Source organism: Heteronotia binoei, chromosome 12, assembly GCF_032191835.1.
Source record: "Heteronotia binoei isolate CCM8104 ecotype False Entrance Well chromosome 12, APGP_CSIRO_Hbin_v1, whole genome shotgun sequence".
Lineage (NCBI taxonomy): Eukaryota > Metazoa > Chordata > Lepidosauria > Squamata > Gekkonidae > Heteronotia > Heteronotia binoei.
The window spans coordinates 55,162,093-55,186,496 of record NC_083234.1 but is presented as its reverse complement, the minus strand read 5'-3'; the positions used below and the strand labels follow the sequence as shown (position 1 = coordinate 55,186,496).

The 24,404-nt window shown below is 43.0% G+C and overlaps 1 protein-coding gene across 1 annotated transcript; it reads left to right on the top strand.

Moving 5' to 3' along the window:
- Nucleotides 1–7,970: 7,970 nt before the first annotated feature.
- LOC132580537 (neutrophil gelatinase-associated lipocalin-like) lies at nucleotides 7,971–24,173 on the top strand. The gene is made up of 7 exons (XM_060251399.1): nucleotides 7,971–8,082; nucleotides 9,225–9,364; nucleotides 14,519–14,589; nucleotides 16,723–16,833; nucleotides 18,715–18,816; nucleotides 19,320–19,351; nucleotides 24,050–24,173. Exons 1-6 carry the CDS (start codon nucleotides 7,999–8,001, stop codon nucleotides 19,340–19,342), a joined length of 531 nt encoding a protein of 176 aa, XP_060107382.1. The 5' UTR covers nucleotides 7,971–7,998; the 3' UTR covers nucleotides 19,343–19,351; nucleotides 24,050–24,173.
- The last annotated feature ends 231 nt before the right edge of the window (nucleotides 24,174–24,404 follow it).

Here is a 24,404-nt window from a genome sequence, read left to right as displayed (position 1 = left end):
AGTACTTCCTTTTATTAGTTCTAACCCGACTGCTCAGCAATTTCATTGAATGCCTATGCGTTCTTATATTGTGAGAAAGGGAGAAAAGTACTTCTTTTTCTACCTTCTCTATCCCATGCATAATCTTGTAAACCTCTATCATGTCACCCCGCAGTTGATGTTTCTCGAAGCTAAAGAGCCCCGAGCGTTTTAACCTTTCTTCATAGGGAAAGTGTTTCAACCCTTTAATCATTCTAGTTGCCCTTTTCTGCGCTTTTTCCAATGCTATAATATCTTTTTTGAGGTGCGGTGACCAGAATTGTACACAGTACTCCAAATGAGGCTGCACCATTGATTTATACAGCGGCATTATGATACTGGCTGATTTGTTTTCAATTCCCTTCCTAATAATTCCTAGCATGGCGGCCCTTTTTTTTGCAATCACAATAAAAAAGTTAATATAACTTCAAGCAATAATGTTATTGCTCCTAGAACAATGCTGTGATGATGTGAATGAAACAATGTATTTGAATCAGGGAAGTTTAATAACTTTTCCAGGGGTTGCAAGTGCAATGTTATGTTTATGTGAAAATGTCTATTGTGTCTGGTGATTTCTAGCAGACAAGACAAGACAACTATCATACAAAGGATTATGGGATTAAAATAGTTTTGACTATAGAGTTACATAGTATAAACTAGTAAGGGAAGGTCAGGCAAGGTGGAGAAATGGGTTAGTTGTATTGCCTTTTTTGAAATTAATCATTGGCATTGATGGATTTAAAAGAGGGAAGAGAACTGCTCAAAACCAGACCTTTGCACCTTTAGGATCAGTTTCCCAGACAAGCCAAAGGCCAGTATTTGATGACACACATTCCATGTGATTGTAAGACCTATTTTGATCCTATTTGCGGGCCAGTTAAAGTCTTGAGGAGTGACTCTGTTAGATGCTGAAAAAGAAGGTTGTCTGCCGTCACCTTTTCCAAAGTACCAGGTAGTCTTGCGAGGAGGGGGGTCCAGTCTAGGCATAACAATTGTGTTAGGAAAGACCTTTCCTTCCATCATACCCTGGTGTGCTGCTGCCAGTCAAAGTGGGGATGGTACTGGGATGGATGGACCATGGTTCAGCTTCATAAAAAACAGATTAAAACATTCACCTCCCACCTTCTTATATTATAGGTGTCTGATGCTTGTTAAACAGAAGATGCAAATAGCAGCTTGTAAGAAGTTCTTCCTGTGCCATGTGGTTTTGACCTTTGCCCAGTCTTCGGACAGGAATCTCCTTATGCTATCAATAAATGGATTTAGAAACTGCACCCCAAGACCTCGTTTTGTGTATTTTTTAGAGGAAGAGGGGGGGAATTGCAAGGCATTCCTTCCCTGAATGGAGACTAAGGGACCTTGGACAAATCTATTATTCTCAATGTGTGTGTGCATCTGAAAAAGTTCTCTTTCCCCCATTTTTTTTTAAAGACAGGTTGGGAAGGTATATAAAGAAAGACCCTGGTTCTCTCATGAGTGGAAGGAGTTCAGAAGCAATGTTGGGGAAAAGGTCTGCCTGCCCAAGTCCTCAGAGAGCTGCTGCTAGTTAGAGTAGGTAGGATGGGGTCTGGTTTAAGGTGTGCACACCAGTTATTATTAACTGCTTGTTAGATGTCTCCTGATACTGATTGTATCAGCCTACACTGTGCTTATTAGATGTCTCTTCATACGGATTATTCTGGTGGAAAAGATGCTAAGAATAACAGTAAAGCCATATGTAAAAGACATTTGTATTTAGTTTTTATTTCTAATCTCACACAGTTACTACTGAGAACCTCATATGTCAGATTGCACACCAAAACATACAAGAAATTTATTAACAAATCACACAAAAAGTCCATTCAGATTTCCATATGTAATATGTGCAAGTCCAATGCAAAAATCACACAGAGACAAGGATTCTGGATGTATCACTTGTTTCAATATCTTCTTTAGACAAACTTTTAATAAAACAATCAGAGATTTTCTAGAAACCAGGCATGTGTCAGCTTTTTTCCAAGGATTAGCATTCAAGATTTTATGTCAGTAGAATCTCTGATATGACAACTCCACATAATGAAGGACATTATTTGTAAAACAGGCACCACTCCACTATTTCAAATGGAACTAATCTCAACCCTTCTAGTGTTGGTATAGCCAAGTAAAACTGAGTGATATTAATGTGTACAAGTTACTGTGAAGAATGCAAGACCCTTCCTTCTCCAAGGAGCTTGCAAATTAAAGTTAAACAGACTGAACGTGAAAGAGGACAGAGATACCCATTGAAGAATATGTATTTGCTCCAGTGACAGTTTTATTTTATTTGGTGTTTGGTGGAGAATAGATGCCTTTGGCTGTTTTCAAGCAGTGGACTGTAGAATTTTTCCATCCTTGGAACTTTTGTTGTTATGTTAAATAAGGAAATCTGGTGGGATAAAAATATTTGTAATAAATATATTTAGGGGCTGTGAAAGTTGGTGTGGTCCCTTATACCTTTCAGTGCCAACAAATGTTACATGAATAGGGTTGCCAGGCACAAATTTTATCATGCACGGATAACGAAATGACAAGCACATTCTGCAGGGGGCATCAGAGGAGACAACTAGTTAGTACAGTGAGATTAGGGACTTCCTACTAATTTCAAATAGTCTCCTTCCTGTTTCCTGATTGGCTCAGTTAGGGTTTTTCTCAATCTCACTGTGAACTGTTTGTTTACTGATGCCTTCCTTGCCAGTTAGACTGCTAGACCTCTCTCTCCTCTTTCTTACAAAGTTTCTTCTCTTAATAAACTGACAATTCTTTAAACAGCTTGTGCTTCTTTCCGCTACATATCTACATTCTGCCAACACCTCTGACCATGAGTTGGGGTCAAACAAAGTTCTCTAAGTTTATTTATTTATATTATTTACTGCCACCATTCTCACATGGATTTGAGGTAGATGACACACAGTGAGTCAGTACAATCAACAAAATGGGACATTCAATAACTAATGCATTAGGTTATTAGAAGTCTGGAACTCATGGACATTCAATGAAATTGCTGAGCAGTTGGGTTAGAACTGATAAAAGGAGGTACTTCACCCAAAGGGTGATCAACACATGGAATTCACTGCCACAGGAGGTGGTGGTGGCTGCAAGCATAGACAGCTGCAAGAGGGGATTGGATAAAGTATGGAGCAGAGGTCCATCAGTGGCTATTACCCACAGCGTATTGTTGGAACTCTTTGTCTGGGGCAGTGATGCTCTGTATTCTTGGGGGGGGGGGGAGGGACGCAGTGGGAGGGCTTCTAGTGTCCTGGTCCCATTGATGGAGCTCCTGATGGTGCCTGGTTTTTTTGGCCACTGTGTGACACAGAGTGTTGGACTGGATGAGCCATTGGCTTGATCCAACATGGCTTCTCTTATGTTCATATGCATACACACATCTTAAACAATAAGATTCGTTTATCAGTGTCAGTATGCCTTCCATGACCAAGCATTGTACCAATCATGGATGTAGCAAAACTATCCTAATTGTGCAAAGAAACAGAAAATGACATAAAAATAAAAACCCAACAGATTTGTTAGATTTCTTGATTATGTGAGCAGGGAAGAATAAAGTCATGCGAGTATGCATGACACACAGAGCAATGTAGTGGACAAATCACAAGATCTTTACAGACCTCTCATAATGCAGAGAAATGTTAATGTAATCCAGCTCTGCAAAAGTATATAATTTGTTCCCTAGACAGTGACAAAATCAATTATGAACATCAGATAAAAACTGGATTTGACACAAAAACTGCTGGCAAAAAATTGAAAAAAATTAACATGTTTTTCAACTTTCTAAATATGTCAAAATTAAAGAAATCTGCTTAAACACAAACTATAGGTTATATTACACAAACACAAACTATAGGTTATGATTTTAGCTGTTTTGATTGTTTGTTTTATTATTGTATATTTGATGTACTCCGCTCTCAGCCCCCATGGGGAAATGGGTGGAATATAACTAAACTAACAACAATAATAAAAACTAATAATTATACCCTTATAAACTATCAAAATATCTGTAAGAGTATGGAATAAGTGTTTTGACATATCAGAAGCAAATTGTCACCTGTTTCCATGTGGGAGACTGCTATGTTGTTAAACAGTTCTGGAAAAATATACAGAAAAGGATAAAAGATACTGTAGGCATAGAATAACTGCAGTTACCAGTGATTATTTAATGGAATACAATTTGCAACATTTCTTGAAATACGGAGGTAATTCTTTTCATGTACTAGTGCTAGCTAAAATGATTCCAGCAAAAAACTGCATTCTGTCTAAAGTTGAATCTGGTCTTGAGAGTTTATTTTGCTCATGTATAAATTTTTTATGATAAAGCATTAATCAAAAAAGAAGGTGTATTTGTAAAGCATTGTCAAGTTGCAGCTGACTTATGGTGACCCCAAGCGAGGGGTGTTCATGGCAAGTGAGAAACAGAGGTAGTTTGCCATTGCCCTCCTCTGTGGAGTCTTCCTTGGAGGTCCCCCCTCCAAGTACCAACCCTGCTTAGCATCTGATCAGGCTATACCATGTTGCTGTCCTTCCTGAAAAAAGAAAGTAAAGCAGTGTTTAGATGAGAAATAACAAGCCAGTGATGTGGATTAGGCTGACAGTGTGCGTCCAGACCAAGTTCACCCAACACATTTCCTTTATAGACTGGAGATTTTGAACCTAGACTTCCCAGATAGCAAGCTGATACTGGCCACTATGCATGGCTGCCTCTCTGCTCTTGCACTGTCTCATAGGAGCTGCAGTTATTTCTCTGGGAAGACTATAGCTTTGTAGACATACATACGTAGTCCTCAGTCTGTGTCTTGGTGCTTTCACATGTTCTTGACCAGCACTTGATGCAATTTATGTACAAAAGCTTGCAATGCCCAGCCATTCCATGTTTTCCCCTGGGTCCTAGGTTCAGAGGACTGCCCATGAAATTTCTGTAATGAATGTCAATATATCCAAATGGAGGTTTTCAGCTTACAGATACACATCTAAACAACATACTCAAGATTGCAAGAGAACAGACATTTGACACAATAATTCAGAGCAAGAGGAGTCAGTTCTCAGAGATTGTTAACATTGAAAAAATGCTAATGTTTTAAGCATGTTTTTATTTTAAGTTTTAAAAAAGCTTTAATTGCGGTTGTGTCCTTTATAAAGTTTATATCTCTGCTACTTGGCATTACATTTTACTGTACACATGGCCAGTCCCAAAAAGATCTCATTTATGTCATATCCATCCCTCATAACAAACACCCTGTGTAAGCCAAAATGCTCTCAAAAGAGGTTGGGGAAATCGCAGGTGGGCACCTTTGGCTTAAAAGGACCTAGAATCTATGTATACAGGATTCTACTTCCAGAAATTATTGCAAAATTTACCAAGGACACTAATTAAGTAAAACAATTAAAATTTTATTACAGAAAAATATAGAACACACACATACAAGATAATAGACACATATAACATACATATAGACCTAATAAAATTAGAGAGAAATGCATAGAAGTAACATAAGGATGAACAAACAGGGTGATAATTATCGATCGTAGTCTTCGAGGAAGGCTCCAATGGTGACAAAATAGGGAGATGGGGGAAGGGACCCTCAACTGGCCGAGAATCGGGGATTTATCTAAAAAGCTAGATGCACACCTGTGGGGAGTTGGGACTGTGGTTATAAGGACTACCTTGAGCCCTTAGGGGGTAAAAGGTACAGGGGCGGATGACAGGTGGTCAGCCTGGTATGTGACCTCAGAAAAAGGGGAGGTTCTACAATGACCATAAGGGCTGGACTTTTGCGGTAGCCAATAGCCAGTTTATTGGGAGCACCTGGTTGGATGCCCATACCTGGCAAATGAGCAGTCCTGGCCCTGGTTACCTGATTGGGCTTCCAGGTAACAATGGGCAAAAGGGGGAGGCTCCTGGATGCCCATTAAGGGAAAGAATGGGTGAAACTATTGGGATGGAAGTGATTAAAGCTATCAAAACTTATCTAAAAAGTGACAATGGATGGCCAAATTGCTACCTGAAACTTGACTCTATGTGAAGATGTTCTTCCTCTTCTTCGTTTCCATACTGGCACCAACTTTTGTCTTGGGTTCTGTTGGACAAAAGCTTAGGCAGTATGGCAGGATCCACGCCTAAGATAAGCTTGATTGCCTTATTCATAGGTGACATCTGTAGAGTACGTGAGCCTCCCGCTTCGCTGTCATGGAGTCTGGCACTGCAGGAAGATAGTTGCTGGTGATGTTAGCCTTCCCATATGGATTCTATGGTCAAGGCTGGAATCCGCTTGCCTGGACAGTTCCTGGCGGCGCAACATCTTCCGTTGCAATGGCCAAGAAGGTGATCGCACAGAGCGACTGGAAACCCATTGTTCTCCTGGTTAGCACTTTTTCCGAGACACTGAGTGCTGTTGCAATGTTATGGCTATTAGTGCTCACATAAGTCCCTTACATTCTGGTAGACAAAACCCACGTTTTCTGGCAGATGTGTGTGGGTTGAGTCTCCAGGCAACCAAACGGGTGACTATGATGTTCTGAAATTAGGGGTCTTTTTCTCACATCTGATTTAGAGCATGCCCAACTGCTTGGTGGCACATACGTCCTTGAAATTTTAAAGTGTTAGGTTACTATGGTGGTATTCCTGGCCTCCAATTTCAGCAGCCAGGTCTTCTCATAGAAAATAGTGGCTCTTTAAAATTTTAAAGCCCAGTGCACTGCCCAAAAACTATTTGCTGGTATGTGCATCTTCTCTCTCCATCACTCCCCACTCTTATTGCTTTTGGAAATGCACAGATTTTGGGGTTTCAAAACTTCTGAACCGAAAACGGTGCCTATTATTTTTTATTAAAATGACATCAAACTTCCTGAAATTTCAGCATTCAGAATACTGACCTGAAATCAATTTTTTTTAAATGCGCACCCCTACTACCAGACTGCTACCTGAACTGGTTATTATTAAGTTATATGCCACTTTCCTTCCATCATGAAAGCCAATGCAGTGTACAAATGTTTCTCAAGAAGCTTCCTATCTAGGTATTGACTGGACCCAGAGCTACTTGCTACAGCAAAGTGGTCACATCATCTGCCTTCCAACCACATTGCTCAAAACAGATTCCAAGACGGGAGAATGACATCCAGCGGATAATCTGGATGACCCACACATTTTCCAGGGTCATTCCACTCATCTTTATACATAGCAGGTGTGGCACCTGTGTCCTCCCTGGAAAATGACAGCCCTTTCATTAGAGCTGGTCACTGATGGGGAGAGAGTGCAGGACAGTCAGCAATACATGCAGGGATCATTCTAATATAGGCCAGGATGGTACAGGCACTGGAACAAGTCCACATCTATGGTTTCTCTAGTCTAAGCAACAAAGAGGCCCAGTTCTCAAGCACAGAGCACCTTATCTCTACATTTATGCAGTTGGGCATGTCTTGTTATCTTTGCGTATGTGGCAGAAGCTCAGTCTTGTGTCCTTGGCTTCTTTGATCCTCTCACTTCTTGTCATGTATATCAGAGAGCCAGAATGCAGAACGCTACCCTGAAAACAGCTGACAAGGCTTATTCTTTCATTTTGCCTCTCATGTTGACCTTATTGTATCCCTCCAGCTCTTCTAGATAAGAGGATCAAGATGTTCTCTGCTTGGCTGCAGGCCAAATGCCCATTGGGGCCTTGGCCAACTTCATAGCCCCTCCATTTGGGTAACTGCAATGGTTCTTTGTATTCCATGATGTCACCCATCAAGTGCCCTTTGCAGCAATTATGACCATGCCAATAATAACCTGTTATCTCTGAAGTTGCTTATGTGGCTGGATGGGGGATGAAAGATGAAGGGAATATGACGCATGTCAGAAGGAGGGGGAAAGATTCATGAGTCTCATTCAAAAGGAAACCTCAGAACACTCACATCAACCTCTTTTTAGTTTCTCACATATTCTTTCACTGAGAAGGAAGAAAGGAAAAGCCAAAGATGAAAGTCTTGATGCTTGGTTTAGGGCTTGCCCTGCTCTGCAGTGTCTGTGCTGAACATCAATGTTCTGGAGATGACAGGCATGTAAGTAAGCAAGACTGGGGTAAAGAAAGGGACTGCTTACTTGGGGTATTTTCATTGGGGTGCCTTGGATCCACCAGCCCTGTCTTGGTAAGCTTTGAGAAAAGGTTACGCTCTGCTGCTTTTATAAAAAAAGTGATTCCACGATTAAGTTCCTAATAATTTCCTTGCATTTATATTTAGGCATTACCAGAACTGGAAGTGTATGTCTCTGGATTTGTGTTCTTTTGTGGGGTTGTAGAGAGATGATAGAAACAGCTGTATTAACTGCAGAGGTTCTTTCCAGCATAGCTCCTCCATTCATCCACACAGTCACTGTTTCTTTTAACTTCATCTGCTTATATGCACTTCTGGGTCAGACATCCTGCTTTTGCAAGGTCAACAGATTGTGTTTGGCTTTGTCCATAAGAATCTCCAATTGCCTTCCAAATGTCAGGCGATGGATACTCAAGGCTGTATTCATTTGAGACAATGTATACTTTATTGGAAATTCATAGCTTGAAACAGAAATTGAGACTAATACCTTGGCAGGGGTGTTTCTGGGTCTTATGGAATCTACATAAAAGCAATATCTGAACAAAGACATTATTCTCAAAACAACAGGGAGTGAAGGTGCAAACTTTCACACGAGAGCCTCTGCTTATCTCCTAGCCTCTGGGAAGATGCTGGCCAGCGGCGGTATCTATTAACGGTCACATTCCTTTGCTCTCTTTACAACCTAAACAAAGTTAACACTTCAAACATCCCCTTTGATATGCATGGTGACTACAATATCGCAAAGGCTAGGGGTTAGTATAGAAAAGTCCATTTGGTTAGTATTTTATAATTTCAATATGATAGAGTTACAGAGCCTGACACCAAGCCCTTTGCTGTCCTGCTTTATATCCAGCAATTCTGCCTGCCTGTCTTAACTCTGCCTAGTTCCATTTCTATACCTCCTTTGCACCTCCTCGAGTTCCATTCTGCAGGGACTTGTGTTTCCAGGCAACCTCGCCACTAGGAAGTGATCCTTGATAGGTCCAAGTGTTAGAGCATTCTTGTTCCAGATGGACATCTATGTTCAAGAATTTTTGCTCAGTTCACCAGTTTTGCTAGCCTTTCCACAATGGCCAGCCCTGGACACTCACACACTCTTATGTCTTCAGCTGGAAGGGACATGGCATGTGATCGGCATAGGAACCAACAGCTTCTATGAGTCAACCAGAGATGGTTTTATGAAGATTATTTTTGCCTCGCTGTTCTTACCAGAGGAACGGAAATTAAAAGTCACTTCTTACTTCCCCATGTAAGTGCCCCAATCTGCATCAAGCCTGTTTCTTGCATGATCAATGTTCCTGTTGCATGAGTTCAACATGAATGCTTAGATGCAGATGATTTTGCTCTTCTTAAGGACAGAACTGGTATGTGATCTTGGGGGGAAATGGCCACACTTCTGGAAATAACAAAATTCACAGTTTGCATTCAAAATCTTGATAGTGAGAGGAGATGGTAATTATGGTATATCCTGTTTCTTGGCAAAAATTTACCAAAAGGTGTAACAATTCCGACATGATAATATTGTTTCCTTCCTATGCTGCCATGTCCTGTTTGCTCTAAAATGGATAAAGCTAAGAGTATACATGCCTGCCAACACCTTTCCTGGTGCCCACCCAGTGTTTTAAGGAAGTCGGCAGGGCCAGGTGGGGCTTTTCCCCAGCAAAGCTTTTGATTGGCTGTACAGATTTAAAAGACATCCTATTAAATAGAACTTCTTCCTGAAATATTGAAGACTTACTAATAGAGTTATAACATAATCTCACTTCCTGACATTCTGTGGTTGAATTTGCCTCCTGGGGCAGCCATTTTGAGGTTACACTAACTGTCCTGTGTCAGAATTCCAAAACTGCCCACAGGCTCAAAAGTTGGGGACCTTGGTCTACCTAGAATCATAGAGTTGGAAAGAACTTCCAAGGTCATCTAGTCCAACCCACTGCACAATGCAGGAAATTCACAAATGCATCTCCTCCATGCCTGGAAGATGGCAAAACACTTCTAGGATTCCTGCTAAACTAGCCAGGAAAAAAATCCTTCCTGACCCCAAAGTGGTGATTGGCATTTCTCTGGGCATGTAAGAAGGGGCCATGAGAACTGATGTAACCCTTCCTGCCTTCTCTCTCATGACCTGCCTAAGTTCACAGACTCAGCATTGTTGTCAGATGGCCATTTAGCCTCTGTTTAAAAACCTCCAAAGAAGGAGAGCCCATAATAGTCAGAGGGAGCCTGTTCCACTGAGGAACTATTCTAACTGTCAGGAAGTTCTTCCTAATGATTACTCAAAAACACTTCTGATTTAATTTCAACCTGCTGATTCTGGTCCAACCTTCTAGGGCAACAGAAAACAACTCCATACCATCCTCTAGATTACAGCCCTCCGAGTACTTGAAGATGGTGATTATATCACCTTTCAGTTGTCTCCTCTGCAGGCTAAACATGCTGAGCTCCTTTAACCTTTCCTCATAGGGCTTTCCACATATTTGGTTACATTGCAGCACATTTTCATTAGAACATAGATTTGAGTTTTTGTACTTGAATTTGAGTTTGCAGAATTTCAATTTCAAAATGGATTTTAGGGTCCAACTGGAATGTTCATACAACCTGGCTGACCCAAATAGCCCTTGACAGGCCTAGGATGCACAGGTCCCAAGACTGTGGAGACTTGGCCCAGATATAAACAAATGTCTCTTGGTGGCAGTAAGGTTATGCCCTGCCAACTCAGAGCTGGTAAATCAAAGTAACCTGGTTTTGGAAGACAGATCTTTCTGTTTTGTTTTGAAATCAACTACAGTAACATTCATAAAACCCCTCTCCTAGTGCCTCCAAATAAGGACATGAGACACAAGTGTATGGGTTAGTTTATTAATGGCTGATCTACATCAATCCAATGTCCCTGAATCCCTGGCAGCCTACTGCAGCTACCATTGTTTTGGGCAAGCCCTCTCTGGCTCCAAACTTAGCCAGTGTGGCTGCTGGCTTTGTCACCTACACAGGGCAGGCGTGTGGGAGTAGGCCATGTAGGCAGCTGCCTAGGGCACTGTATGGCCTATGGGGTGCCTCTAGAAGCCCCTCCACACATGCCAGTAGGCTTCCTTGCACTGCGGGGAGGGAGAGCAGCTTGGTGTTTGCACGCCGGACTCTCCGCGAAGAGCCTGGCATGCAAATGGGGCCAAATCCAGCCCTGCTTCACCTCCCCGTGCCGCAGGGAGCAGGGTCGGGTTGGGTTGCCAAGTCCAATTCAAGAAATATCTGGGGACTTTGGGGGTGGAGCCAGGAGACATTGGGGTGGAGCCAGGAGCAAGGTTGTGACAAGCATAATTGAACTCCAAAGGAAGTTCTGTCCATCACATTGAAAAGGACCACACACCTTTTCAATGCCTTCCCTCCTTGGAATTAATAAAAGATAGGGGCACCTTATTTGGGGGCTCATAGAATTGGACTCCGTGGTCCGATCTTTTTGAAACTTGGAAAGTCTTTTGTGGAGAGGCATCGGATGCTATGCTGAAAATTTGGTGCCTCTACCTCAAAAAACAGCCCCCCCAGAGTACAGATACCCGCTGATCAATTCTCCATTATTCCCTTTGGGAATCGGTTTCCATAGGGAATAATGAATGCCCAGCAGTCAGTTCCCTCCCCAGTCTGGTAAGTCACATGCTCTCTCTTGCTAGGGAGGCAGTCTTGCCTGGCTGGTTGCGATGCCTTGCTGGCCTTTTTCCCACTGCATAATGTGCTTTTAAAATCATTTACCCGGACCTTGCGTATCAGAGGTGTGCGTGCTGTGCACACGAAAGCTCATACCTTGAATAGCACTTTGCTGGTCTTAAAGGAGCCACTGGACTCTCTAACTTTACCTGGACCTTGCAAGCGTTAAGAAAGTGGACGGCTTCCTTCTCACTCAGGAAGAAAGCAAAGAGTGCAGGCAGGTGCGGGCTTCCTCATGCCGGTTTTAGCTTCTCTTCGGGGTCGAGTGCGAAAAGATCCTAGGCTCCCTCTCAACCTGGGGGCGTCGATTTGGAAAACGGCCTGTAACTGGCAGCCTCAGACTGGGGGGGCCTTGCATGGGGTTGTTGTTTTTCTGTTTTACCTTTCCTCCCTTTGACTTTCCCGATCGCTGCTTCCCAGCGACAGCCGCTCCTCGGAAGGAAAGGGCAATTGGTATTTATTGTAAAAAAAAATCTCACAAGTCCCTCCCAGAAGGCAGGATCAAAGGGGGGGGGGTCTCCAAACTGGGAGATCCCCTGCCCCCAGCTGGGGATTGGCAACCCTAGCCGCAGACCCGGAATTGTTCTGCAGCTTGCTTGCATTGCGATTGCATTTGTGAAAGCCTGACTGGTGCCGCTTGAATACATGCACCTGACGGCAAAAGCATGCGCTTGCAGTGTCATTGCGTTTGCATCTGGTGTCGGACAGATTTTGCACAGACCTGTTTTCAGATCTGTTTTGGTGAGCAAGGGCACGCTTGGGTGTGTTTCCAGACATTTCCTCCTCCTCTATTCATTTGACACGTTCAGATCCAGATCGTTCCCTTCCTTTCTTAGGGTGGCCGGGAAGAGGAGGAGGGCTATTTCCCTTTTATCCTCTCAAAGTCGCGCAGCATGCTGCGGTCTGTAGTTCATACTGGAGGATGAATTGCAGAGTGGGACGGAGGGAGAGGAGACCCTCTGCCACTCTCCTCAGGCACTGGCAGCCTGTAGCTCGGGCTGCAGCTGCAGTGATGGCGGCTGCTGCCTGTGCCAGCAGTGCTGGTGGTGGCGGCGCTGCGCTGGTGTTGCTGCGGCTGCGGTCGGGCGCTGTGAGGGGGAAGCGCCGTCCCCCCTCCCGCTTCCGGATATTTGGAGAGCGGGGGAAGAGGCTGAAAATTCAGGGGTCCCCCGCCAGGGCGGGGGGGGGGGTTGGGAAGCCTAGGGTTGGGTGTTTGCTTGCCATGTTCCCCGAGCGGAGCCCTGCATGAAAATGGGGCCAGATCTGGCCCCGCTTCACTTCCCCGTGTTGCGGGGAACAGGGTCGGCCGTTTGCTCGCCAGGTTCCCGAAGAGGAGCCTGGCATGCAAATGGAGCCAGATCTGGGAGCCTTTAAAAAAACTACACTTTCCGAAGAGTGTAGTGGAGGGGGAAAGTGGCCTCACAATGATGTCACATAGTGATGTCATTGCGGCACGCGCATAGCACGCATGAAAAAAATTAAAAAAATGAGAGAGCTGGGAGGGTGGGGTGTGTGGCGCAGGGGTCTGCCTCTCGTGGCATAATTAATAGCACCAACCCTGCACCTAAATGTAAAGTGTTGCTGAGAGGTGTTTTTTAAAAAAGGTAGTCCCCTGTGCAAGCACCAGTCATTTCTGACTCTTGGGTGATGTCGCATCATGACATTTTCATGGCAGACTTTTTACAAGGTGGTTTGCCCTTGTTAAGACCAGCAGGAACTTATTTGCATATTAGGCCACACCCCTGATATTACCATTATTTCACTCAGGGCTTTTTGGGTAGAAAAACCCCAGCAGGAACTCATTTGCATATTAGGCAACATCCCTTGACACCAAACCAGTCAGAACTGCGTTCCTGTGCATTCCTGCTAAACAAACCCTGGTTAAGCCTCATCTCCCTCAAACAGTTAAGATCTCAGCCGATGTTCAGTCTTCAAGTGTATTCAGTTCCCAGCCCACCAGGCTGCTTGAGCCAATGATGAGCTAGTTTGGGAACAGCCCTCCCTCAATGGCTCAGGGTGCTTACTAGTTATTTCTACCTATACTGAATCAACTGACACTATTCCTGCCAAAACTAGCTGTGTCCTAACCAGTCAAAAGACCAGGCTTATTGAGAGAAGACTACCCCTCCCTGAGACACCACTGAGCAGGAAAATAAAGGACCTCTTCTGAGCCAGTTTGAAGGAGACCTCCCCAGATTCCTGCTTGGCCCCCAAAAGGCAACGACCTATTCCCACCTTATCCATAGGGAGGGTGTGCAGGCTAACTTACATTAAAAGCTTGCTGCAGATGGCAGATGGAAGCACAACAGCTTCTCTAGCACAACTTTCTGACAGGTTGTTCCACACAAGTCAGAAAATGGCTCACCAAGAGCCAGCAGTGATCCCATGCCTTATATAAAATTGGGACTGCCAAACCCCAAACACTATAGGGTGGAAATACAAAATCCTTATTCAGGGCTTCTTGTCTTCCATATTTCTGTAGTCATATAAGGAAAGCATAGACTTTTGTTTGGGGCAGAGAATTCAGAATTGCAGAAGCCCAGAGTTTGTATTCCTTATGCCTGCAAAGAAATGCCTGAATACACGAGGACAGTGAATTTATTACAAGGAGAGTGTTAATCTTGCTTGACTATTTGCTAGGACACAAGCTGATCAGGAGGAGCAAGTACACTCATGACCGAAGGGTCTCTGTCTCATTTTGCAGGGAAAGTGGCTGCAAGAAGGTTGAAATAGAGTTTGAGAAAATGGAAGATGGAACGTACCACAACACCTCTGGTCTGTATGACAAAAGTTTTTCTCTTTTAACCATTTGAATTCTGCTGATTGGGTTAACTCTGTCAAACTCATGCATTTAAAAAAAATAGAAATCATGTTCTTTTCTTTAAAAGTATGGCACCAGAACCAAAAGTCTGGGGCACAGGGAAGCAGCTGGCTACTGTGGAAGAAGTTCAGTTGATTGCACTACTCACCTCTGCCCTCTGGCCCCCTTTTTTTGAGCAGGAACACACAGGAATGCAGTTCCGGCTGGCTCGGTGTCAGGGGGTGTGACCTAATATGCAAATGAATTCCTGCTGGCCTTTTTCTACAGAAAAGTCCTATGTGAAACAATGGTGCCATCAGGGGGTGTAGCCTAATATGCAAATAAGTTCCTGCTGGGCTTTTTCTACAAAAAAAGCCTTGGGGGTGCTACACAGGGGTTTTGTGGGGAAGTATATGGAAGCAATTCAGGTCACTGAGCATTGAACTGTGAAACACACAGTGCTGTTTAGGATGAATTTATTCATCATACACTTAAACTTTTTTGCATATACTTTTGCAGCCTTGGTTGGTATATTCCGAAGTTCATCAGTTCCCTCTGCTTTGCTGCTTCCAAGGCACATAATCAGTCTACTGCAGGAGAATCTTTTCTCTTGCCTCCTCCTTGTCCAAATGTGTGTTCACTGCCCCTCTGCCCATCTCCCCCCCACCTCTAGATGCATGTATGTACCCACCTGTCCAACATCCATTTTTGTCTCTCTTGGTGCATGCCTATTTCTTTTATCCTATGCCTTCTCTCTAATATACCCATAAACCGCCACGCTATATCTCCTCTTGTACATCTCTCCCTCCTCTTGAATGTATGCATTATTTAGAATGAGATAGCTCCTTTATCTGTACATGACCATAATCTATGGATTTAATGATTGCATCAGGTGCCCTGTTCAGAATTGGCTTCAATGGGCAGTCCTTGCTGAGTACTGTAAAAATTTGCAGTAAAATGTCTACCCTCTGCATCTTTTTGCTTTGATATTGCTTCTTTCTGATTTAATATGAAAAAGATTTTTAAAGTTCCTGTTTCATTCATTTATTATTTTTGTGGATTTTGTTTTCTGTTATTTACTACTATATAAATATTCTTTTGTGGATCTTGTGTTTATTCATTTGTTTGTTTGTTTTTGTAGGCTTATATTCTGCCCTTTCCTGTAGGTGGGCTCAGGGTGGATCACAACATAAATTAAATAACAAAAACCTACAGATTAAAACAAGAAATACAATAAAATTAATATACCAGGAAACAATACATCATAGGCGGCAAGGGCAGATTCTACAGATTTAAACAGCAATCGGCCCAAGAATGGAATAATATTCTTGTAGTTGCCTGACATTTTCTGAAGAAAACCTAAGCAGGCCTACATAGAAACACGTAACATTTTACTCACTTGGCTTACTTTGAGGAAAGTGTTTTTAGAATTTTAGCTTTATGCCCTGTGGTACTTGGGCATATGGATTTTGTAGTTTCCCTGTTTCTGGTTTTATTGTGTTTAAATGTGTTCCAAGTTGAATTTGAACACATTTCTAGTGGACTTCATCTGAACCATAGCATTTTATCATTGGGTTCATTGTAGACATTGTATATCTGGGGAAATGTAACATTTTTTTACATGTCATTGTGTATGTGAATGTGTGTGTGTGTGTGTACTCTAACACAAGGGTGGCCAAACTGCAGCTCAGGAGACACATGTGGTTCTTTCACACATCTTGTGTGGCTCTCGAACCCCCCACTGCCCTATCGACCGGCTTGGAGAAGGCATTTCTCTCTTTAAATCACTTCTTCAAGCCAAGCCAGCTGGTGGCTTGGAGAGTGCATTTAAAATTAAAGTCACCATCTATTTGTCTTCCTTCCTGTCTTGCGGCTCTCAAACATCTGATGTTCATGTCTTGCAGCTCTCAAACATCTGATGTTTATTCTATGTGGCTCTTATGTTAAGCAAGTTCAGCCACCTCTGCTCTAACATGATGTAAAATGCCACAGCCTGAACTTAGAAGTGCAAGCTATTCAAAGTGTGCAAATTTTTTCTTTCAGCCTTCCCTTCAGCTGCAGTGTGTTTGTAATTAGGTTTCTGTGGCTATCTCTGTTCTTTCCTCTAGAATCTGGTAAGACAACCATAGAAATCGTGAAGACAAATTGTGAAGACTATGCCATTGCCATTGTGAAGGTAGAAAAGGATGAGAAGACCACAATTCTTGTCATACTTTTTTGTAAGTACTCAAATAGTCCACTACCTCAGTTCCTCTCTAACATGAGGAGAAGAATTCTCCTCATTTCTCAGAGGTTTTCCTTTCATGTCCTGTTCCAGTGAAGAATCACACTGTCACAGGGCTGGAAAGAAGACAAAGATTTTTGAAATTGTACTCAGAGGAAGAAACAATATCGACTACCAAGTCATTATTTATCATCACTGAGAACCTCCCTTTCTACAGTCGTAGAAGCCTAAGAATTATTCCCAAATTCATAATTAAATGCAATATATGCATTTGGTGGGTAAGATTCATAATGTTCAGGTGGTCTATTATGAACCAGGCACTGTTCTTCACCCACTCCCCTCACCACCAAATTTCCTTCTGTCCTGAATAGTCTAAGCATGCAATCTGAGTATTCAATAGACAGGTATGTTTTTAAAATAAAACTTTCATTGTTTTCTCTGAACTGAACTAAATATTGAGACAACTGTTTTGCAGGTGTATTTGCAGAATTTCTTTAATGTAGCCCCTTAATCATGACAAACTCTCATTACTTGTGGACTACATTACTTGTGATCAGGCCTGTCAGAAGGAGAAATCCTGGCTGGTTATCTCTGTTCTTTGTTTCAACTCTAGGAATGCATCTGAATTTGGGAAGCCTGCTGGTTTGGTATGAACAATAGGGGCTCACATGGGTTCTTTTAACCCATGGTTCTTTTAACTACGACAGACTATCTGAATCACAAAATACATGATCCTCAGTAGTAAAACTGACACAACTATTGTCATGTGTTTCTCAGGATTTTGTTTTTAAATGTAGCTTTTTCTTTCTCATGCATCTGGGTCCATTTTTTAATTATGCTAATGACCAGGCCTTGGATTCAGCAGGCACTCACAGGAGCACAGCTCCTGAACCTAAGAGTTCACCCTCCTCCTCCCCACGTTGTCCATTGAATAGTAGGTGCAGCTGATAACAATCCCTGGATGAGCTTCACCACCTATTTTTCTACAAAGCGTCCCCTGCTAATGACTCAGAATGGCTTTCTGATATTTACTCAATGGGAATTAATTGTTAGCAGATAATCCCATGAGTTTTCTTAAATTTTGATAGCCTGGGAGGGAGGGAGGTTTATTTTGGAACAGGCTTAAGCTGGCAGAAACTGCTATGACTGGTACAACTAGGGTAAGATTCTAGGGTAAACAAAAGTCATACCTATACAGCCTCAAAGACAAAACATACTTTAAAAAATAGGAACGGATTTTTAAATGATGAGGTAGCAGTTGACAGAGGACTGAACAAGAGTATTTGGATAAGGACAATGCCTGGTGAAGGGGGAAAGCACGCATCGTGTCATTCCCCTCCCAACCAGTGTGTGCATATGTTTGTGGAGAGGGCCAGCTGTTTCCATGATTAAGGGCTGGAGCCTCATGAGAAATATACTCTGTTTGCTTCCTCAATGTACAACTTCCACACCAGATGAATGTGAATCTATTACAAATCCAGTTAACATCTGAGAGACACCTTGATGAACCTTTGTGCTATGAGCACTCAAGGCAAGATGACCCAGATGAAATGTTTTCTGGCTTTCTCTCCTCCCATTCTGGTAAGGAACTAATGTTGTAGCTGGGTGATATGGGGTACTCTGTGGTCCAAGCTGAACACCGTCCATCATGTTTTAAGTTGGGGGGCACCACCAATAGCCACTGGAATTAGCATTTATACCCACAACTTTCCAAGACTTCTCTCTTTTGGAAGACTCGACTGAAGGGGTGAGTTCATCCACATGCTCATCCAGAGCTCCATGTTTTGGAGATTGTGTGTGTGTGTTGATTCAGCCGGCTGCTTTCTAGAGGTGGAAGGTCAAAAAGAGTCAGAGCTTGCTTGTTTGCTTGTTTCAGCCAAGAACAGTGAAGTGAGTCCAGAGATTAAGCAACAGTTGACAACAATTGGAGAGAGTCAAGGCATGATGAGTGATAACATTGTCTTCTTCTCCAGTGGAGGTAAGAATGAAAAGATGCTACTCTTGTATGCTTAAAACAGTGAACAATTTAGATTTTTGAAATGGCAGAAGAAGCAAACACTTGTATGGACTATATATATATGTTGAGAACTTTGACCACTCTCTGTGTGTGTTAGAAATTAAGCAATGCATGCCTGCATGTTTCTTTCCTTTGCATTTGATGGTAATATAGTCATACACCTAGGGTTGCTAGCCTCCAGGTGGAGCCTGGAGATCTCCTGCTTTTACAACTGATCTCAAGCTGCCAGTGATCAGCTCTCCTGGAGAAAATAGCTTCCAGATTTCCCTCTGTGGTCCCAATTTCTATTGCTGCTGGAGAGAATGGCTGCTTCGAAGGGTGGACTCTATGGCATTCTACTATGCTGAGCCCCCTTCCTTTCCCAAACCCTACCCTCTCCTGGATCCACCCCCAAAATCTCCAGGTATTTTCCAACATGGACCTGGCAACCCTACGATGCACCTCTTGTTATTTTGTTTTCACAGTGGCCTGTCAAGATGAGGCATAGGGGGAGGAGGTGAGTTTAAAGTCATTAATACATTGTCAGAGTAACACATGTGACATTTTTTAGGGCAGTGGGGCTGGTTTTGAAGTGTTTCCCCACAATGATCAGTTTGAATCAGAGGGGAAAAAAAGGTACAGAAGATGATACCAGTTTACCTTCCCCAATTAAATCCCTAGGGTTGCTTTGGATTTTAAAGGTATTCACTTTACGGACAATGATGAATATAATGCAAATTGCAATTCTGAGCTCACATTGCAGGGAAGATACTTGTTAAGTGTGTCATTAAAATCTTGTATCTCTCTTGGCTTGGTATGTTTTCAAAGCCTACTGACCTTGACTAGTAAAATGATCTACTCTTATTCCTGCCTGCACGCCACAGACTGTTTTGGGGAGTTAGTATATTATGTGTCATCCATACATGCAGTTCTGAGAAATTTTTATCCAAATGCAGACTCTGTAATGAAAACAAAAACAGAACAGTGTGTGTGTGAAAGAGTCTCTGATTCCTTTAAAAAAAAGTTTCTAGTCCTTATGACAGCAAAGATGAATCAGGAGAAATTTCTGAAACACTGTACCTCTTGGGCATCCTAAAACCAATAGACAGACTTTTAAAACTTCCTTTGCCAGTCTCCTGCTGGATTTTGCATGGTTTGCCATAACCCACACCAGTTTGTCTGCCATATCTAGCTGCTGAGCAGGAAAGTAGTTATTATTTCAGTGAGTCTGAGAATTTTGTCACCATGACTTTTTGCTTGATGTAATTTTTATCCTTTCCTGTGCCTATCAGAGGCAGAATATGCAATGCAGTTGGTGCCAGGCAATTTTACTCATTTTTGTGCTGCATTTTTTAATGGCACCAGATAACAATGAAGTAGCCTGTAGTTGGTGAGAATCTAGGGGGTGAACATAAGAACATAAGAGAAGCCATGTTGGATCAGGCTAATGGTCCATCCAGTCCAACACTCTGTATCACACAGTGGCTAAAATATAGCCACTGATGGACCTCTGCTCCATATTACTATCCAATCCCCTCTTGAAGCTGGCTATGCTTGTAGCCACAACCACCTCCTGTGGCAGTGAATTCCACTTGTTAATCACCCTTTGGGTGAAGAAGTACTTCCTTTTATCCGTTTTAACCTGACTGTTCAGCAATTTCATGGAGTGCCCACGAGTTCTTGTATTGTGAGAAAGGGAGAAAAGGACTTCTTTCTCTACTTTCTCCATCCCATGCATAATCTTGTAAACCTCTATAATGTCACCCCATAGTCGACGTTTCTCCAAGCTAAAGAGCCCCAAGCGTTTTAACCTTTCTTCATAGGGAAAGTGTTCCAAACCTTTAATCATTCTAGTTGCACTTTTCTGGACTTTTTCCAATGCTATAATATCCTTTTTGAGGTGCAGTGACCAGAATTGCACACAGTACTCCAAACGAGACCGCACTATTGATTTATCTCTGCCAGTTCATAACCCATCATCTTGTATTTGTAGCTGGGATTCTTGGCCCAATGTGCATTACTTGTCTGCCTGATCACAGTCTTGCATTTGATTTGCCACAGCTTGTGTTCTCTTTTATTAATCTCACTTGGACTAGCTTTCTACCACTTAAAGGAGTCCTTCTTACCTTTTACAGCTTCCATTACTTTGTTTGTTAACTATGCAGGCCTTCTCTTATACCTGTTTGTGCCTTTCCTAACTTATGGTATATATTTTATCTCAGCTTCTAGGATTGTAGTTTTAAATAGCCTCCAAGCTTCCCCAAGGGTTTTGATTGTATTTACCTTTCCTTTCAGTTTCCTCCTCACATGCCTCCTCATCTCAGAGAATTTACCCCTTTTAAAGTTAAACGTGATTGTGCTGGTCTTTTGGGACAACTCCCTATTTATACAAATGGTGACATCAATAACGTTATGGTCACTGCTCCAAAGCGGTGCGATCACCTTTACATCTCTCACCAAGTCTTGGGCATTACTTAGGACCAAATCCAGGATCGCCCCACCCCTGGTAGGTTCTGTGACCATTTGCTCCACAGCACAGTCATTGAAAGCATCTAGAAACTTAATCTCTTTCTCTCGACCTGAACACATATTGACCCAATCAATCTGCAGGTTGTTAAAAGCACCAATTACGACACAGTTTTTACGTTTAGTCACTATCTTTAATCCTTCCATCATATTATAATTGTCCTCTATCTTTTGATTTGGTGGGCGATAACAAACTTCCATAGTTAAATTTCCTTTGGGGCCCTCTATTTCAACCCAAAGCATTTCTAGAAGGGAATCGAATTCTCTGACCTCAGTCTTACTGGACTGTATACCCTCTCTGACATACAGAGCCACCCCACCTCCAACCCTTTCCTCCCTATCCTTCTGATATAACTTATATCCAGGAATCACCGTGTCCCACTGATTCTCCTCATTCCACCAAGTTTCTGAAATTCCCACAATGTCCATGTTTTTTCCCAACACTAAACATTCCAGCTCACCAATTTTATTTTTAACACTTCTAGCATTTGTATACAAACATCCATAATTTCCCAGGCAAGCTAGGTCCGTAACCTTCCTCCTGCCGCCTCGAGACTTTGACAGACAGTCCATACTGTTTGTCACCATCTCAGTGGACAACTCTGATCCATTACCCGGTAGAAAAGTAACAGCTAACCCTTCATCTCTTTGAGATGAGTCCTCCCAAACCAGAGACATTTCATCTCCTGTCGGCTTTCCCCCAAGATTTAGTTTAAAAACTGCTCTGCCACCTTTTTGATTTTAAGCTCCAACAGCTTGGTTCCATCTGGGGACAAGTGGAGACTGTCTCTTTTGTACAGCTCTCGCTTGTTCCAGAAAGCATCCCAGTGCCTAACAAACTTAAACCCTTCCTCCCTACACCATCTCATCCACACATTGAGACTTTTAATTTGTGCCTGTCTTTCCAGCCCTGCACGTGGAACAGGTAGCATTTCTGAGAAGGCTACCTTGGAGGTCCTGGCCTTAAGTCTCCCGCCTAGCAGCCTAAAATTTTCCTTCATGACGTCATGACTGCATTTCCCGACATCGTTGGTGCCAACATACACCATGACCACTGGCTCCTCCCCAGCACTGTCTATCAGCCTATCTACTACACGCGTAATGTCCGCTATCTTCGCACCAGGCAGGCAAGTCACCATACAGTCAGTACGTGGTTTTGCCACCCAGCTGTCTATTTGCTTAAGGATCGAATCACCAACTACCAAGACCCCCCCCTCTCTTCCTGCCCAGGGATGGTTCTTTGGCGCGAAAGGATACCCACTCACCAACTGAAGAAGAGGTCCCTACTGAGGGCACATTCCCCTTATCCTCAACATGGTGCCCGGTTCCCTCTCGACCCTCATGCTCTCTGGCAGCAACGGGGCTGCCACGTTCAGAGTGAGGCTCATCTAATACATCCCTGAGAGTCTTCCCCGAGTGCCTAACTGGCTGTCTCTGCTTCTCCAGGTCAGTCACCTCGGCCTCAAGGATACGAACTCGTTCCCTGAGGACCAGGAGCTCTTTGCATCGAGCACACCCCCAAGACTTCTGTTCTGTGGGCAGATAGTCATACATATGACACTCAGTGCAAAACACTGGCAAGCCCCCACCTCCCTGCTGGCATTCTACCTTCATGATATCTTTTTTAAAATATACAGTCCCCTTTTAAATCTGTTTGTTTATGTGACTCTCTTTCTGGAGGGTCTACTTACCTGATTGGGAACACAAGGAAAATAGGGATCTGGGTTCCTGGTCCTTACACAGCCCCCAGGCCAAGAGCCACAGGCCAAGAGCCCTTTAGCTCTCGCCCTTCGGCTCGCGCCTCTCGCAAGGCGCAGCTTAATAATGCAAAAAGGGTGGGGAACACAGCCACCCCTAATCAATCAGCAACAATCACCTTCAGCCCACTCAAACCAAACAAACAGCAGTTCCCCAGCAACCACAAACTCAGAATTTTCAGCAATCACACTGTCACAGACTCAGAAATTATCAGCAACTTCCCCAGCTGTTTAGAAAGCCAAACCTCACCCTTGTAGCACTTCTTCTCTGCTCTCTCTCTGAGCTCTTTGAAATTGGCTTCTGCATTGTCTTCTGCTTCAGAAAGTACATCTCTCATTAATGGTGCAGCTGCTTGGTATGCAGAATACAAAAATAACCAAAATATTGTGCAAAAACAAACACTCTTGACTAGTATATACAAAATTAAGTAAATTATATTATCATATAATGAACAGCCTACAAAAGTGGGCATGCATTCATACAGTAGACAAACAAGAGTCTCAAATACAGTATTACAGGGAGGACCCCACACAGTCTCTTAATTTTTTAAACAGAGTACTAGGACTCAATAATAAAGTTCCACAGGATTCCCTCTGTTGCTTGTTGACTTCTGAAGGAAAAAAATTTGCCTTCACACAAACTCCGGCTTTGATTGTGTTCCACTGCTCCTGCAACTTCCTCGTAAGCCAACTGAAATTTCCAGCCAAGTTCTCCCTCAAACGCCCATTTTGGTATCTTAATTAGCAGCTTCTGGTATGCAGAAGGCTCCAGGTCCAATCAATGGCAGCACCTACAGTTAAAGATCTTAGGTGGAATCTGTTCTTTCTGTTAGAGCCTGGAGAACTGAGAAGACAGAGGAACGGAAAGACTAGTGATCTAACTTGGTATGAATCAGATTCATGTGTTCACCCCCATCCTCTTTGTCTTTCAGGCGTCTTCTGCCGATTCCCCAGGAGATTCCAGCAGTGACATGATAAACTCCCTTTCCTGTGCCATGTGGTTTTGACCTTGCCCACTCAGACTTGGGACAGAAGGCCCCTCATGCTATTAATAAAACAGATTAAGAGTCTGCATATTGGATGCCTGGTGTGGTGTGTGCCTTGGAGAAAATGGGAAGGAACTGGAAGATATTCCTGCCTGGGATGAAGGCTCAGGGTTTCTGGGCAAACCCGTTCCATCTCTCTGCTGGTATATTTGTAAACTCCCCATCCACCATATTAAACAAAAGAAAGATTGGGGAGGTATATAGATAAAGAGCCTGGTTCTCCCTCTAGTGAAAAGATTTC